Source organism: Arctopsyche grandis, chromosome 13 (genome assembly GCF_051622035.1).
Source record: "Arctopsyche grandis isolate Sample6627 chromosome 13, ASM5162203v2, whole genome shotgun sequence".
Taxonomy (NCBI): domain Eukaryota; kingdom Metazoa; phylum Arthropoda; class Insecta; order Trichoptera; family Hydropsychidae; genus Arctopsyche; species Arctopsyche grandis.
In genome coordinates this window covers 3,877,397-3,896,126 of record NC_135367.1, presented here as the reverse complement: position 1 = coordinate 3,896,126, position 18,730 = coordinate 3,877,397, and the positions used below count along the sequence as shown (strand labels likewise).

Here is an 18,730-nt window from a genome sequence, read left to right as displayed (position 1 = left end):
TCCGACAAGCGTGTCATAAATTTTTATTAAGGCCGATATTGACGCGGCCATCGCCGTATTATATTATAATTTAAATCGTAATGTGATAATAGCGGTACAGCACGAACGGTCATTTTTGCGTTTACACGCCAAACAGCCCCGTCGTAAAATTTGCCGAAATTTCCACGCCGCATGAAAAATTTCCCCTTTTGAAGTTTTCATGCCGAAACCACCCCCTCCTCCCCACCATATATTTCTCCGGAGACTTAATCGCGAAAGTTTGATCGACCCGCGAACCCGTCTCGAGTTTTAAAACGAACGTTCGCAAAAATTATTGCAAGGATCCTACTCACCCCCTCCCTCCCCCCCCCCCCAGATTCCCCTTTTTCGTTCTTAATTAAGACGAGAACTATTATAACTTTCCTCCGCCGGTCGGTCGGTTGGTGGAAATTTTTAATTTTCTATCGCTTTAATGGCCGCTCAATTTGGAGAAGTGATTCCAATCTTACAAATTAGCTTTAAGAGCGTTTCAAAACGACGATAAACCAATTAGTATCCGACTCAATTGTACTTTTACCGACCATTTTTGCTTTACATTCGAATCATTTGCCAATTTATCTCAATTTAACGTTAGGATATCGTAAATCGGATTCATTACCCTCTGGCTGTTTGCCAATCACAGTACATACATCATATGTACACTCTTAGCGACATCGGTCGTCTTTGGCTATGTAACCAGCAATCAGCTGATTGAATGAGTCCAATTAACTGTATTATACGTAGGTACACTTGCTTTCAATCAGAAAGCTCTACAAGTGGACCTTCGAGGGTGTTATTTGAATATTGGTTTAATCAAATTATTAAATTCTTCACTCATTTTACCCACAGAAGTATATTTTTTTATTCGTACACAGTGACGAAGATATTCCTTTGTATTTAAAATCATTCTCTTTCTCGTATTGTTATAGTGTGAGATATTTTTTTCTACCTAACGATAGTGGTTCTTCAATTTTTTAAGCTAGGCTAAAAGTTAAGATTAAAATTAAGCTAGTTGAATATATATTTATTTGTTTTTCCAATATGAAAATCTATAGTTTTCAATTTAGACCTCTAATTTGGACCATAGATGGTTTTTGAAATTTGAGCAACGCTAGGCAATTTAGCTATTATACTATAACTGTACTCCACTATCCACTGTCTAAGTGCATTCGTGGGTGAACAATAGAAACCCCGGATTACGGGACGGCTACCGGGACTCAGTAAGTGCCCAAACAAAGGATACGCTGAAGCTCTCACAGACCTGGGTAGTTGCGAGCGTAAACAATAGACTCGCCAGAGTAGACCTTGAAGTGCCTAGACAATAGATACATTAATAGATCGGGGAAGCTGTTCTTTGCAACTTGTCCTTTATAAAGAGGTACACATCGTAGATCAGATTATTCTGGAGTGGGCTGTGTTTCCGTGTGGACTTCTGGGATCGTTGAATAAATGCTGCGGAGCGACTTTGGCCTTTCATTTGGGTCCTATGCCCACCGCTACGGAACAATACTTTAGTCTTATTTCTATATAAATATCAAGATTAAAGGTCCGTTTATTCCACGTCAGTAGATAGGAACAAAACAGCACGTAAAATACTACTTTTATTCATACTGTACAGCACCACTCATTTTCAGTACGTTCATGCTTGTTTTGAACGAGTGCAAGGCAAAATCAACTTACATATAGATTACAAATCGCGACGATACAGCGCAATATTGCTTTGTATCGTCACGTCGCGTGTTATGAAGTTTACGAAAATATACATATGCGCATGCGCACTTTTGCTAGCACGCGTGCACTCGCCACTATGACGTGACGTCATGTGTGAATATTTCCACAAGAAACCCGGTTCTGCTTGATACGTTTAGGTAACAAGTAGTGCTGTATAATATGAATAGAACGTGTCGGCTTCTACTGTTTTGAATACGTCACATGCATATGTTCATATTACGGAACATATGAATTTGTCCATATATTATACATAGAATGTACTAAAGAATATTTTTCGACTTGAGCTGTGAATAGTGTGTATTTATAAAGAACATTTTTTTCGACTTCAACCGATGTGGGGGGGTGGTGGCCTCATGTTGATAGTCTTGAAAATTAAAACTCACGAGAAATATATTGTCTGTATGTATGTGCTTGTATTTTATTCAAAGCGATCTAATCTTTTAACCTATCAGGAAAATATTCCCCGCTTCTTCGCCTTAAGAATTTTCCGGGAAAATGAAAGAAAATCCAAATAAAGGTGTCTGCACAATGTTAAGGCGGCGGCATATGTTTGTTTCGTGAACGGAATGTTTATTGAAATCGCAAATGGGACGGACCGCGGGCCGCATATTCAACAGCCCTGCTTTCCGGCTGAACGTGTGCACTTATTCAAATCACTTTCGAATATACATACGTGTGTATGTATGTACTTTTATATTCATTTCCACGTATATACATATGCATGTGTATACGTAATGGACAACTGCGACCGTACCATTAAAATTCAATAAAGCCTTCAACCACCGGTTATATTCGATGTGGGCAAAAAATTACAGATGCGAATTTTTTCAGCTGAAATTTTAAAGACCCTATACATTTGAACATGTAACATATGTTATAGTATTTACAAGAGTACTATTGATTTTTTTAATAATAGTAGCATATAAAAATATTCATAAAACAATTCTTTGAACTAAATTCTGCGGTTGGATTAGTATATGTATATTATCATTTATTCACAATTGGTAATATAATATCATAATTCTGGGTGCACACTCGAATTTGAGATTCACTAATTCATTTGGAATAAATCAGCATTCGTTTTATCATCGAACTTTACTTGTGTCAAATTGGTTATCAATGCAATTATGCAAATACAAACATATATATATATGTATGTATGTGGTGTGCAGTCAAAATCACTCGGTACATAAGCGCCTCGACATAACCGCCCCGACAATACCGCGCGGCGACAAAACTTTGAGAGACATAACCGCGACAAAATCGCCCCTGTAAAAGAACTCGGCAACAAAACCGCGCCAGGAATATATGAAAAAATTAAAATATCAATTTCGAAATATCGATTTGATTAATATAACTGAAGCATAATCTATTAGTGATTTCTCGATTTGAACGTTAGCTCAAGAAACGCATCGGGACGCATGCTCTTGTATCCTACAAGCTGTGCGCCAAAAAAAAAAAATTCCACCGCACGCCATTGAGGCATATGTTAATGGATTTATTTTATGCAATCAACCAATCTATGTAAACTCGTCATTACAGATCGCTCCAATGCGACGAGTGTACTATATAAATTAAGAAACACACTAAATTATATACATAATTATTACGTAATTCGACATTAAACATGTCATCTATGGTACATTGAATTGCAAACATCGTATACAATACGATAAACAAACATTTATACAACAATACGAATTTATACAACAATCATCCACAGAGACATATATGGCAAGAAACCCGGCAAACCTTGAGATATAACATAATAACTCGTGATTTTGAAATGGGGAGGGAAAGGCATTTTTTGCAGGAATGGTTACAATGAAAATCAAAAAAAATGGCAAACTCTGTAAGGAAACGACTGATCCGGTCACAAACCAAGGTCTGGCCAGCAGCAAGCAGTGTGATTCGAACGCATAACCACACTGACCATAGCGAGATATGCTAACCACTAGTCCATGCTACATTTACCAACACCATATTTGTTTTTATTTCTCAAACTTTACATTAAAATGGTATTGTAAAAATACATACATACCCTTAATCCTATAATATGAATAATCCTACAAATTTTAAAATGTTTAATACAAAAATATTTATTATTATTGAGATCATAGTTTCAATTCAACGAAAAAAAAATCACGTAAAATGTATGGAATCAATGTATGTACATGTACATACATTAGTGGCGACTATTTCTTCGAAGAAATATTTTGAACATTACCACGTAGCTAAAAGTTGAAATTGATTTTTTTAATTTTTTCATTAACTCTGGCGCGGTTATGTCGTCGAGCGCTTTTTGCTGAGGTAGTTTTGTCAGCGCGCGGTTATGTCTTTTACAGTTTTGTCACCGCGCGGTAATGTCGGGGCGCTTTTGTCTGTCGCATAAAGTTGGGTCACCAGGTATGTAGCTCTTATAACGTGTGTCAAATTTGAATGTTTCAAACCTTTTGATTTTCCAAAAGGTGTCATTTCAGATTAATCAATACTGACTGCAAAATTTAAGCCAACTTCCGTTTCCCACATTCAAATACATACACACATACATGTCAAACAAAACCGCAAATGTTTAGGCGAAACAATTTCGAAACTTTCAACTGGTCGACCGTTTGAACGTATACAAGCCCACATAAGCTCAATGCGATTGCCATATTGCTGAAAAGTCGACAGATTACAAAGTCTAAATGTTATACTAGAACTCATTCCACATGAAAATACACAATTACCAGAAAGATTATTGAAATATAAAGAAAAAAAAAGTGTGCACAGTGCTCGCGTGCGTATAATTACATACTTGTCATCCAAAATGAGTATAAAAGTAAAATCTTCTAGCATTATCTCACTGTCTGTCTGACAACAAATGCGTTCATGTTTACGTATCTCCAAAGATGAAAATAAAAGCAGCAACAGCAATAGAGTTCAATAACACTGAGCAACAAAAAAAATACCAAAGCGGAGACTAACCAATCTTTACTAAGTTTGACCCACTGAATTCGAATATGATAATCATTTTAGTTGGTTAGTGATCGTTTAAAAAAATGGGCGATTTTTACAGTTTTTTGGCTTTTGCGGTCTTTAACTCAAAATCTAGTATTGCTATGCTCAAAGTGAATATTGGAATCAATAGTCAGATGTTTTCCTATTGATTCTGAAATTTCATTGCTTTAAATTAATTGTACTGTAAACTAGCGAATTTTAAAATTCAAAAATTATTATTTTTTCCGGATTTTTTTCTCCGTGCTATGTTGCGTTTATTTGGACAGTTTTTTTATTTTACCACGTTTATAAGGATTGGTTTTCTATTTCAGTATTTTTTTTTATCTAAACGTACTAACTCGAGCGGTAATTGCAATAGAAATTCTTTCGCTGTGTAGATAATTGTAAGGCGGCTAACGTTGGTGCAAGCGAGATGGCATGTAGTCCGACCGCTGAACTCTGTGGGGTGGATTACATGCCATGTCGCTTGCACCAACGTTAGTCGCGTTACGAAATTAATAAGTACTTTCTCATACTTCAAATAAGAGCGCGTTTGACATATCATGGTTCTATATTAAATAATCCGGTAGAGTGAGCGAGACGGCACGAGACAACGCGCGCTCTGGTAAGAATGTGACAGCTGACAGCAGAAAGGCGCGAAGCGTTCGCACGGTCGGACGTGTTTTGCGTACAGCTAGATACAATTGAAAGTAAAGAAAAGCTTCCGTTACACCATTTTCGAAACCACTTTTCGCTCCAATCCTCTCCAAAAAGTTTATATTTCAATAATTAATTTACATATTGCCCTTTTGGCCGTAGCCCAGTATGAATTACGACCAATGTTCATTGAAATGATTGTCAAACCCTGTTTCATTACATCAAACAAAACGTTTGAACATGCAATGCATGTAAAGGTTCAAAGTGAAAGAGGCGTCACCGCATAAACACATCTTCGCTGGAGGCGACGTGCGTTACGAATAACCCTATATGCATCATATAATGTAACACGTATGATAGGGGTGCTCAACCGACCGATTCTCGAGTCGCTTCGGCAGCCACTCTAATGTCTAATTTCCCAATATTTGTCCACTTGATATTATATTATATTTACTTAGTTTGTATGATTACCGACTGTACAAACGCGCGGCCATTGCAGTGGTTACTAATGGCACTATGGACAGTGTAAATATCGTAGTGAATGTATGTGCATAGTTTCCAAGGTATTCCAGCTACTTTTAATACATAATTATTCCTAGGGAAAGTAAATGAGTAAAAATTAGATTTTTTTTAATTTTTAGACACTATTTTATAGCATAGATCAGTGATCGCTAAACGTTTTGAGCGATATGTTTTATAGGAAGTCTGATGTTCTAATTTATTTTAAGTAATATAATAATCAAAGAGCGGACCAAGAGCGCGCCATTGTTGTAAATGCTTTGTTAAAGGTTCACCGAACCTTTTATTTTTGCACTCTAGCTTTGTAAATAGAGCCAAACCGCCTCGATTCCTGGAAAAAGCACGCTCTATATCCGTATTCTAATAATAATAATAGTGGTTTTACCCGGCTTCGCTCGTTATTTGTAATATAAACCGCTTAAACATGACTAATCTAATAGTAAACATTTTATTAAATTTATTTGAATAGTTTTATTTTATTTTATTTAACAAACATATATACTAAATCTCTTTCGAAATTATATGTATACCAGAATCCAGAGCCCCCCCCCCCCCTCGGCACCCCTCGGAACTTCGCCCCCGGGGCTTTTGAATCGAAAAAAAATTGAATCGGCGCCTATGAATCGAAAAAAAAAATCGAAGTGTTGTTTACGAACCAACCAACGAAGGCTACATATACAAATACGGATGCGGTGCATCCGCTCTAAAATCGCCAGACAAATTGAACGACAGATTAACGGACGGCTGCTTTAAATGCAATTCTCATCTTCTCGAATGATAGATTGCACATCAGATGACGGGTAACCTTTCGATGTGCACAGATGCAATTATTAAAATGGTAATTATTAAAATTGAGTTGGATCTTTCAGGCGAGTTTAATAAGGCAAGATTCGATAAGTTCCGAATCTTGCCTTATTAAACTCGCCAGAAAGATCCAAATCAATTTTAATAATTGCATCTGTGCACATCGAAAGGTCACTCGTCATCTGATGTGCAATCTATCATTCGAGAAAACGAGAATTACGTTTAAAGCTGCCGTTCTGTTAATCTGGCGATTTTAGAGCGGATGCACCAAACCCATACATACATACATACATATATACAAAGTCTATTTCGAAATGATATAGCCAGCAGCATAGCTCGGTCGTTAAGCTTCTGCTTAGCGTCAAGAAGGTGCCGGATTCAATCCCTGAATGACAATGAATTTTTCAGAGTATGCTGTTATGCTGTATGCTGTTGGTCAGACCTGGATTTGTGACTCCATGTTGATCGTTTCCTATCAGAGTTTGCCAATTTTCTCTGATTTCATTGTTGAAACGGTTCCCGGAAAAAAATTGGCTAAAAATCCTTCCCACCTACTATGTCACCACTATTTGAAGTTTGATTGATGTACAATAAAATTTATGTACAATTCATAGATGTCTCGTTAATTTGCAAGTTTTTCAGTGTCTCGCAATTCAACGACTTGTAATAAAAATGCTGCATTTGTATTTGTAATTGGCCAGGAAGGCGCATTGGTACCTGTAAGGCTTTCCTGGTATATGTATATGTAAATAAATAAATAATAAATAAAATAAATAAATATATTAGATTGATGATATTTCAATCTGTTCACTATCTCCACTATGTACATATGTATATCCACTACTCTTGTCATACTTCTCACCCACGCATTCCGTTTCCTATCTCTTCTCGTTGAGGGCAGTTTCAGACTAGCGTTTTATACGCGCGTATAATCTCGTTTTTTGAAGTGCATGTAGGCGCGTATAGGCGCGTCGTTTTCCATACGCGCAACTCGTACGAGCGTAGACGCGCTTATAAGCTCGTATTATCCATGTTGATACTAAATCACCACTACCGGTTGGAGCGAACACGCTGGAATAAGCCCGTGTACGCGAGTCCGGTTTTTTGAAGCGCGAAATGTAGCGCGCGTGTAAGCGCGTATGCCGAAACGACGATATACGCGCAGAAAAATACGCTAGTCTGAAACCGCCCTAAGTCCAGCATACAGCGTTTCATACTTTTTTTTAGTGCATTGGGCTTGCTTATTATTCGTGAACACTATCTCTTTAATAGTAATAGAATACAATTCACCATCTGTCGTGGTAAAAGTGAATTCTCGCCCAAAAATTGAACTATTCCTCCCTTATGACGGCGGGACAAAATTCACCCCAGTTCACTTCTGAGCCCTTTCATCTTTTAACCGCCAAAGGAGTCGCATGCATGCCTCTTACCGAAACGAACAATACGGGCATAACTAGCGCCCCCTTCCAGTAAATATCTCGTCGTTTTGACAGCGACACAAATTAACCGAGCGATTTTAGCGCCACAGTGCACTGCTTTCGCGCCCTTTGGCGAATGCCTGAACTGTGAACCCGTTTGTAGCCAGCGATGCACAGCCCTTTAATTGAACGTTCGACGCTCGTTTGCGGTCCATTCTATACGCCGAGGGAAATGTGGATACGTACACACCTGCCGTGTTCAATTTTATATGTGTAATTCAAATTTCGTCGTCGCACTGTCGAGTGTCGAGGGTGTGTACTCTGCCGTCAAACCGACTGTATGAATTTGACTGCTTTAAATATAGATGAACTGAGATCAAAATGCGTCTCGTATGTTTTTTTTTCATTAATATAATTATTTGAAAGTGTAGTTAGTATATGTAGGTACATATACATTAAAAAAAAATCATTCAAAAAAGCCAGCAGTTTGGCTTAATGGTAGCGTATATATTTAGCACCACTGAGGTCAAAGGTTCGAGTCCTCACCAAATCTGCTGGTTAGATTTGGGGGTTTTGTGACTCCAAATCGATCGTTTCTCTATCAGAGTTTTTATCTGATCATTGCTGAAACGGTTCCTGAAAATTGGTATTAGATCTATTCCTGTTGTCACAAAAATCTGCCTGTGTATAATTTATAATAATTATGCACAGTAATCTGAAATCTATAGATATCTCTATAGACATCTCTATAATTTCGTATTTATTATATGTATAAAAATGGTACACAAAAAAATCTAAAAAATAATCCATGTATGTCTCTATGATAATTATTTCTGATTAATTGTTATATGCTATATATTCTGATTGTATATGTATTACTGTATGTCTGATTTCTGATTGTTTATGCATTCTGTATTTCGTTAACGTACACCTGTTGCATTGGAGCGATATGTAATGACGAGTGTATATTGATTTGTAACATTAAAAAAAAATGATAAAATATAGTATCCCTATGAAGGGAGTGAAATATGGACGGATATCAGTATCACTGTAAGATAAGACAATATATAAAAATCCTAATTAAGAGATCACCAATTCTCCCTGTAATCTTTGATTATGAGTATGGCAAAGTGCTCAATCTGCCATAGCGAGAAGGGGGCGAAAAGTTAAAAAAACGATCAGAACAGTATGGACAAATGGGACAGTGTGGACGATAGACGTCACTGTCAACGATAGACGTCACCGTGAAGGAAGATGCAATATTTTCAAACGTGTCTATCACGATTATTTTTCACCATGGTAATGGCGGACGTCATTTCCACTGATATTGATAACTAAACCGACCTTTTAAATTATTTTAATCTTCTTGATATTTACTGTGTATAATACTGATAGTGATTTTAATTAATAAAAAAATTGAACAAAATCTGACGACCGGAAGTAGAACTTATGTCTTGTGCAAGTTTCCATACATTTGCGCTCAATTTGTATCGAAAATGCTGTCATAGCTATTAGTATTTCATAATGCTGCCGGTATGTGTGAATGTGTCTATACGATTCAATATAGAATTTTGTTTTGTGACCTTATTATATTCCTCAAATACATAGATAAAGTTATTGGTTGGTAACATCCGATTTTTTTTAAACAAAACATACATTTAATCATTATTTTTTTATGCAGTTTGTTTTTTTTATATATATATTTTTTTTATGATAACACATACCAGGAAGGCATTACAGGCAACCCCAATGCACCTTCCTGGCTAATTACAAATATTGCAGCTTTTTTCATTATATACATAAATAACTGAATTACGAGACACTGAAAAACTCGCAAATCAATGAGACATCTATCAAATCGTACACAAACTTATTTATTGCACATTAATCAAACACAAATTATTGGTGACATATTGTATATATATAGGAAGGATTTTTGGCCAATTTTTACCGGGAATCGTTTCAACAATGAAATCAGAGAAAATTGGCAAACTCTGATAAGAAACGATCAACCTGGAGTCATAAATCCAGGTCTAACCACCAGAGAAAATTGGCAAACTCGAGGCCCGGCCCTGGGATCAAACCTGGCACCTCACAACGCTAATCAGAAGCCTAACAACCGAGCTATGCTACTCAACACAATTATTTATTTATTTAAAGTTTGGACCATTGTAGCATTACAGGAATTCCTAATGCGCCACAATGGTCAAAAATATAACAGAAAAGACAAGAAACAAAATAATAAATTAGACATAACAAAAACAAAACATATATATACACAAACAACTAAAAATAATAATTATTATTATTATATATCGTTTATCGTCTTGAATTCATTCTATGTTTACAAGGTTTTTGTATTACGTAATATTCTTTCTCGATTATGATTTTCAAGTTATGAATTCCATAAGTCCTCACCAGATAGAGTTTCAAAATTTGTCATCCGGACTGACCGAAACCAATCACGACAAGCAAATAATACACCACCACCACGTCGATCTACTCTATCGCGACGATGCAGCCTCCAGGAAGAATCAAAAAGTTCAGCATCAAAAAATGATGAAGTCAACCATGTTTCCGTTAGTGCTACCATATCATCACAACGGCTAAATTAAACGCAGCCAGCTTTGTCCTGAGACCTCGTGCATTTTGGTAATAAATTACCAATTTTCGGTCTCCCAGTTTGGCGCGCGACTTTCTTTGAGACAAGAAATGGCAGTTTTGATTGAGCCAACGGAGGTTGAGCCAATGGAGACGAAACGGAAGAGGAAGCAGAAGAAGAGGCCAACACAGTCACAACAGAATCACGACTATCAGGACCATTTGAGCAGTCAGATGTAGGAGAAGAGGCAAACATCGACGTCACTGCGACCGTTTCCATAGAAGATTCACTTATACTTGCAGACGTAGTTTTAATATCAGGCTTCAAACATCTAGCAGCTCCCGTACAAACATCAGCAAATGAAATACTTGGGCGCAGCTCTAATGATGAAACAACGTCAGTGGCAGACATAGAAGTAGTATTAGTATTCGATTTTATATTCTTAATGCTCATTCCCCAATCTTTAAATCTACCAAAATGAACACCAGCAGGCCAAGAACCAGCAGAAAATAACAGGCCATAATAATTATGATAAGTGACATAATATTTACCTACTATTGCGCATTTTATTGCAATTTATAGCTTGGATTTCTAACGTTTAATCATTCTTGTGTTACCCACACTTACTCAAATATTTATACGTTAAGAATTACACAGCCCCAAGACATCACAGCAAACTATGATCGTCCCTTCTTAATAAATGATAAAAGGAGGCAGCGGGAGTGATGCAAAACGTACTAAACCGACCCTGGTACCCACACACAATAAACCGCATTTCAGGAACAAGCTACGAGCTGAGCACAATGAAAGAGTAGACCCAAATTCACAAAGCGGGCCACTTCTTCTTCTTCGTCTTCTCCAAGCGGAAGGATACTGTTCAATTCGCAAGTCTCCCGTTTTAAATGTTGTGCGTTTTGTACGACGTACCAAATTTTGTTTCCACTTGTTCCGTTGTACGAGAGGGAGAAACTCCGTCGACGAAACTGGACACTTTTTCTTTATCTTTTCCTCTCCGGCTTTTTGGCTTTTTCCCATCCCGTCGCCATAACGGCCGCGAAGAGGTTAACGAGAGGGACGAGACGCAAATTAAAATAAATCTCGGCACTCGCTTTGTGACGCCTTTCGCTTGCGAAAGTTTAAACAACTTTATGGCCTTTTATAGCCCACGCTGTGGCCCTCGCGAATTATACCTCCTTATGATTTATAATTAGCCCTGTCTAACATCTGCGTATCATATGTACGTACTCGGGCATTTCTCGTTGACAATCATTCAACTAAATGTATAAAACTTTTCAATCTTATACAAAGAACAATTCTCGTATTTTTTTTATCACCTTTATTGATGAAACTTGTTTAGCCCTAATCCGGGTTTTGATTTTGATTTTTAAATGCTTTTTATTATTACGAAATTATGTTCACAATACAATCTATTTTAATAGCTACTGATCTACTGATCATTTTCTATTTTACAATTTAATTTAATTTGGTTAGTAATGATAGTATTATATTATTCTAATGTTAATGTACAGCATAATAGGAAAAAGAGCTCAAAAACCTATTTACAATTCTTATAAATGCTCATAATACATATAATACATAATATTAATTAAAGACTCTCTAAAGAAGTCGATGACCTAAAGCAGATTGTGTTTAGGTAATCTGTGTTTATACCTGAAGGGTATAGACATTTTGTTGTAATCGCCGAGACTCTTCACAAGTGTGTTAGTATGGTTATTAGTGATTCTGTCGTTGAATCTACTGGTTAGTTTGTTAGTAATGTCTGTAATAAACGGAATATTATACTCGTATATGGCATGCAGTTTTTTCAAGTTAGTATATATGGGTGTATTATAAATTATTTTTTGGGGATTTATTTTGTATTACTTGGAGCTTGGAAAGGTTAGTATTCGAGGCGATATTCCATACAGATGAAGCAAAGGTTAATCATGGTAATATGAGCGCGCGATATAATTTTATTTTATTTTGAGTTGATAAAGAACTATGGCGATTAAATATTGGATATATTGAGGATATACCCCGCATCGCCTTGCATTTCGCTCCCTCAATGTGAGGTGCCCATCTCATTCTTTTATCGAACGTTACTCCTAAATATTTTATTACTGACTGCCATTTCAGACTTTCCCCAGAGGGGATTTTCAGATCTGAACTTGGCTTATGCTTTCTAACACTAAAGAATATGCCGTCTGTTTTGGTTTGATTAATTTGAATTTTCCACTTAGTGAAGTGTTCAGTCATTGTTTTAATTGCAAATTCCAGATTTTTAAGAATAGTGTCTGGTTTTTTGCTACTTGTGAAGCAAGCGGTATCAACTGCATATAGGGCTATGTGACAGTTTTTTGTAATAGGTATACTTACCTAATCCAGGTAAGATGTGTCCAATGTACTCAATGTATCGCCTCTTAAAATTTCAATTTAATTGTTAATTTCAGCCTCTCGAAATACAATGGTTTATGTAATAAAAATGCTGCATTGTTTGTAATTAATTCTCTAGGAAGTCGCATTGGGGTCTTCCTGGCAATCCTTCCTGGTATATATCTATGTAAAATAAATAAATAAAAATATTTTTAATAATAAAAGTTTTTTTGTGATTTTAAATTTGGAAAGTCATTGGGTCTGTGGACGTTTTCATTTTTATTTTATACATGCTTTTAGCAAATAGGAATGTAGATAAGTTTTATGAAAATGGTTACTGAAAGATAAAGGGATCCAAATATACGGATAAAGTATAAATAATTACCCAAATATGCTGACGCTTATAAATCGAATTGAATGTTAAAAAAATATTATTCCTTCGTCGACACACTTAACGACCCCTTGATGACTTCTCATCCCATGGAAAAAAAAGCTGTAGAACATTTCGGTCACAACCCTGAACGCCCTTAAAAATCTCTCAAACAGTTAGATGAAAGAACATCGCTGAAAGATAACACGAAAAGGGATCTTTTTTAAATTGTAAAACAAAAAAGAACCCTTGTAAGCCTTCTTTTGTTCGCGTTTTTTTATTATTTTCGACCTCAATCTAATGAAATATCAAGATTTTTGATTGACGCAAAATCTTCTTTAATATTAAAATAGGCTGAAAATTTCATACCACGAAATACATTTAATAATTCGTACATCCTTTCATTTTCAGAATTAGAAATTTCGAATGATTGCGACGACGATTCCGGAAATCTACGGTCGGATTCGCCGGTTTTGGGCACTCAACCGGCTGCCAGGCCCGATGCACTCTTTTCGGCGAGAGATTTAGCACATTTAGACAACACGAGGCACAGGCCCGACCTGCCGACATCTTTCGTAAGTATTCAAATATGTATTTAACTTACTTACCTATGTCTATATTTAACCGGGGAAAATTACCCGGAAGACGCTCTCGCAGTCGTACGAAACGCGAGCTTTGCGTGATGCGATTTCGAATGCGCTTTCAATTTGCGGACATGACATGAAAGCGATTGTGTATCATTTCGAATTAAAGGGTATCTTCAACGTTCGTTGTCAGAAAACCAACTGAAATAATAACATTTTGATTACACGTAATCGTTAATTTAATCTCGTTCACGTGCAACACGAACGATACGGCCCCGACATAATACGGTGCATTCCGCATTACGGGTGGACCAAAATAAATCACCCTATTTTGTCTCATCACAATTCTCAATGTATCGCAGAAAAATACATAATTGTGATTGTATTCAATGAGTCCACTCAATACATTACGAATTTGATAAAATTTTAATTAAATTTATCGCTTCATCAGATTGAAAAATGGACGATATTAAAAAAACGTGTAGTAATTGATAGACGCTTCAGGCATGTCATAAATAGACTAGGCTAGGTTGTTAACCCGATATGCTTTTGGATATTTTAACAGGTGTGATCCATATACATATATACATAATACATTATCTGTACTTTTTCCACGCCTGTTTGGCATTAGACTCATCCCACATACCTATAACTTATTAAAACGGACATATAATTAGAATAATATATAAAAAGAGACGCGACCGATGAGGATATGTGACTTTATGTGTGGCAGACGCGTGGACACACACCCAATCAGAGCAAAGTATTCGAGACGCGGGGTAACGTGGTAGCGGGGAAGTCGGAAGGGGGGTGTGAAGCGTCATTTTACGACAGGCATGTGCGACGTTGGGCCGAGTCACGGGTGAAACACACACACACTTTTTATTACAATTAGTATTATATTACCTTACTAAATATTTATATTACAACATATAACTTTATTTTAATTCTTGTATCAATTCCTTTCCGAAAGCACCCATTGAAATCAACGGGCATAACACTAGTATAATATTATATATAAAAACGGACTCGATGTTTGTATGTGTGGTGCATTGACAAGTATGGGGATTCCAAAAAATCAAATTTTAGAACACATGTTATGCATAGGAATGTGGCGTGACAACCGATCCTGTCGAGACGCAGGGAACCGGGGCAGTGGGGAAGTGGAGGGGTGTAGAGCGTCTGACATGTGCTCCTGATATTGAGCGCCTAAGTTGAAACGGGTGGCATCAGCGTCAAATAAGCGGGAGCGTTACACACATACACACATGCACGAAGACACACCACACACATTCATTCATCATTTCGACGTGGACGAACGGGGAGCGTTTTATTACGCGCGCGCGCTTATAAATTACCTTACACTTTACATATTTATACATAGTATGTATATAACTTATAACTTTACTTGAATTCGTGTATCAATCCCTTTTCGAAGCCACCCGTTGAAATCAACAGGCACAACACTAGTTTTGAATAAAAATGGTAGTTTTATCTTGTTCTAAAATTTAGAAATACATAAAATTTCAAAATTTATAAACAAACTCAAACCAGACAACTGTATATTTTACAGAGTTTACTATATTTTCAATGATTCTTCCGATTCCATACTCCAGTTGCATCAATTTACGTTTTAAATCTTTGCCTTGAATTTGTAAATCGAGTTTTTGACCATAACTATACATGTAATAGGTATGTATATTTTAATATTAAGTGACCAAATATGTCAATTGACACCGGAAGTATTTTTTTTAATAGCGAATCACGCCTGAACTATTTTGTTTACACAGTGAGTTACGCCATTTGCGCTCATGGCATTTTACGCATGACGTCTATAGCGGTCACCCGTGGGGAAAGAGTTAAAGCATAGCTGGACACCAGAAGCACGTCCCGTATCGCACTTTTGAGTGAACATTCATTTGCATTCGCCGACCGTTTCTCGCAAAATTAATCAATTCCGAGCGACGCCCAGCACTCATATCGATTCCTTTACGCATCATCAACGCTGAACCGCATTAACTTTGAACTTTGAACTGAAATTTCCATATAGAAATAATTAATTTCGCTTAATTTGCCTCAACGGCGCAACGATCCGATCGCTTAACGCCTGTCTATCAAACGGAAATTCAAACGTACGATATGCATACATATGTACATATAATAGCTCCACCTGTCTCGAACGCCCCCCCCCCCCCCATCCTCCCCTCTCGCATCCCTATCCAGGACCGTCCCTAATGGGGGCTCTCTATGCAGTGATAATTGCGAGTAAACGGGCACCGAATAACCATCGGTTTGCTATTCCGAGCGTGCTTTAACTATATTCACGATTCTGGATCTACCCCCTCCGTCCCCCATACTGTGGTGTCAAGAAACTCAGAAATTGCGGATGGGGTTGTCAGAGGAGGGGGGTTGTAGGGGGTGGTGTGTAGTTTGCAAGGAGGGCACGTTCGCGATATTCGGGAACAATGAATAGGACCATTATCTGGAGATGCCGATAAGGGACTCGCAGAGGCCTGCACACGTACGACTTGGCCGCAAAATGTTCCAAATTAATTATATAAGCGTGTATGACAAATATATTGTATGTATTGCGCTATGACGACCGGTTTGGTGTCCGGTGTGTTTGAGGATTTTCCCCGGTTCGAGGAAAAGCGTTACAATGGTCGTTTGTATTGAACTCGCTGGGCAGAATTACCATTGATGGTTTGTCTGGGAAATACATTCATATATGTACGTATAATATGTACATTTCAACCTTTGAATTAGTCTAGACCGGTTGTGAAACGAAACACTTTAGCCTACTGCATCGCAATGGCGACACCTACTGGTTGTTTTGGAAAATATTTTTTAGTATATAATAAAACGGATGTATGTATGTTTGAGGGTATGTGGCGGACGCGTAAACCAACAACTAACTCTTAATATTGAGTGCCGAGCCGAGAATGTCAGGCCGAGCGACGGGTGACGTCAACGTCAGATGCGCCTAAACATGCGCGGGAGCGTACACACATACATAAATCCACGAAGACACACACTCACACACGTTCATTCATCATTTCGAACGGGTGAACGGGTTAGATTGACGAGCGTGTAATGCGCGCACACAACTTTTTCCGGTTCACGCAGGTTCACTGGTTTACATTTTGATTGTATTGTAGAAATTTAAAGAAAAAAGGTTCGATAGAAGTGAGTCAAAATTAAACCGAGTCAAAATTATTTTTTTTTTTTGTGTTTTTTCTAATTATCTTACTTAATTTGTTACTTATTTGCTTAACTTGAATATAATTATTATTATTATTTTATTGTTGTTATCACTATAATCTATAATTATTAATATTATTATCTTACCACTATCATTGCTACTATTTTATTGTTATTTTTTATTTTTTTAACGCTTAAATTTTTCTTTCACCTATATGCGAAAATTTCTTAAATAATTTATCTTCTAATAATTATTTTTTTTTATGAATTTTTAAATCCCATAAAACTGTAAACTTTCCTGACAAAATAAATAAATTAAATAATATGAAAAAAGTTTTAGCGGGAAATTTTTTTTTATCGCATGAAACTTGAATCCTAAAATACATTTAACATAAACTTTATATGAGTTTTTCCTAAACCAAAAACATTACACTAAAATATTTTGAAAATATTCTATTATATATACATAAAAATTAAATATTTGATCCTATTTGAATAGATTTCAATGAATATATTACTAAATGTGCGTGTATTTTCCCAGATGTCACCGCAGAGTACAGCGTCGGGGGGCGCAGTCGGCCTGTCAGGGGCTGCGACCCTCGGGAGGCCCCCACGTCGGAGAGACCACATCATCACCAACACGATACCAGGACCAGAAAGTTGTGTTTAGGCCGACGATAATACATCATAAATAAAATATTTAATTCAAAAGACAATTTCTAAGGGTTAGCTAAACAAACAAAAAAAAAAAAGATAAAATAATAAATATTACTAAATGTAAACGTGATTCCATATATAAATAATATATATCCACATAATGTATAATAAAATATTATATTTGTATCATAAACGATAAGACCAAATTACCTGTTAAAATCGACAATGAAATCAATTGCGCGTTTGGATTTATAATACCTATTACATACATAAACTCTACAGGCCTATACTGTAACACAATTACATTGTATACTGCGTCATCCACTGACAATCGCTTATTTTTATACTGAAAAATAAGTTTTATAATTCACTCTTATCATTTTCATCGATGTAACTATTCATATATTCGTATATATGTATGTGTCTACGTAAATTGAAAAGCTTTTACACGTTACTTTAAATTATTTAAGATTTGGACGAGTATAATTACAGCCTGTAACTTAGCTTGTAACATTCGCCATTTAATTGACATTTACATAAAATGAATTGATGATTGGAAATATTGGATGATTGCACTGAACTTATGCAATCATTCAATAACAAATAGTAATACTCACAGGAAATTATATTCAAATTAATTGCGTATTTTTAAGATGCAAAAAAACGGTCATATGTTGCATTGATATATTACATTGCAGACTAATTACAAAAAAATTAATGTATTAAGCGATAAATATGAATTAATGTCTATTCGTTAGAAACTTATTTTCAGTAATTGTACTCTTATTGTATAAAGTTGCAGATTTTAATATGAAAT

The 18,730-nt window shown here is 36.4% G+C and overlaps 1 protein-coding gene across 1 annotated transcript in view; it reads left to right on the top strand.

The window, feature by feature from the left end:
• LOC143921569 (B-cell receptor CD22-like) overlaps window positions 1-17,988 on the top strand; it is a 520,711-nt gene extending 502,723 nt beyond the window's left edge. Inside the window, exons 15-16 of the mRNA XM_077444921.1 lie at window positions 13,883-14,046; window positions 17,798-17,988. Coding sequence (XP_077301047.1) covers window positions 13,883-14,046; window positions 17,798-17,926 — 293 coding nt within the window. The 3' untranslated portion in view covers window positions 17,927-17,988. The remainder of the gene's footprint in view (window positions 1-13,882; window positions 14,047-17,797) is intronic.
• The last annotated feature ends 742 nt before the right edge of the window (window positions 17,989-18,730 follow it).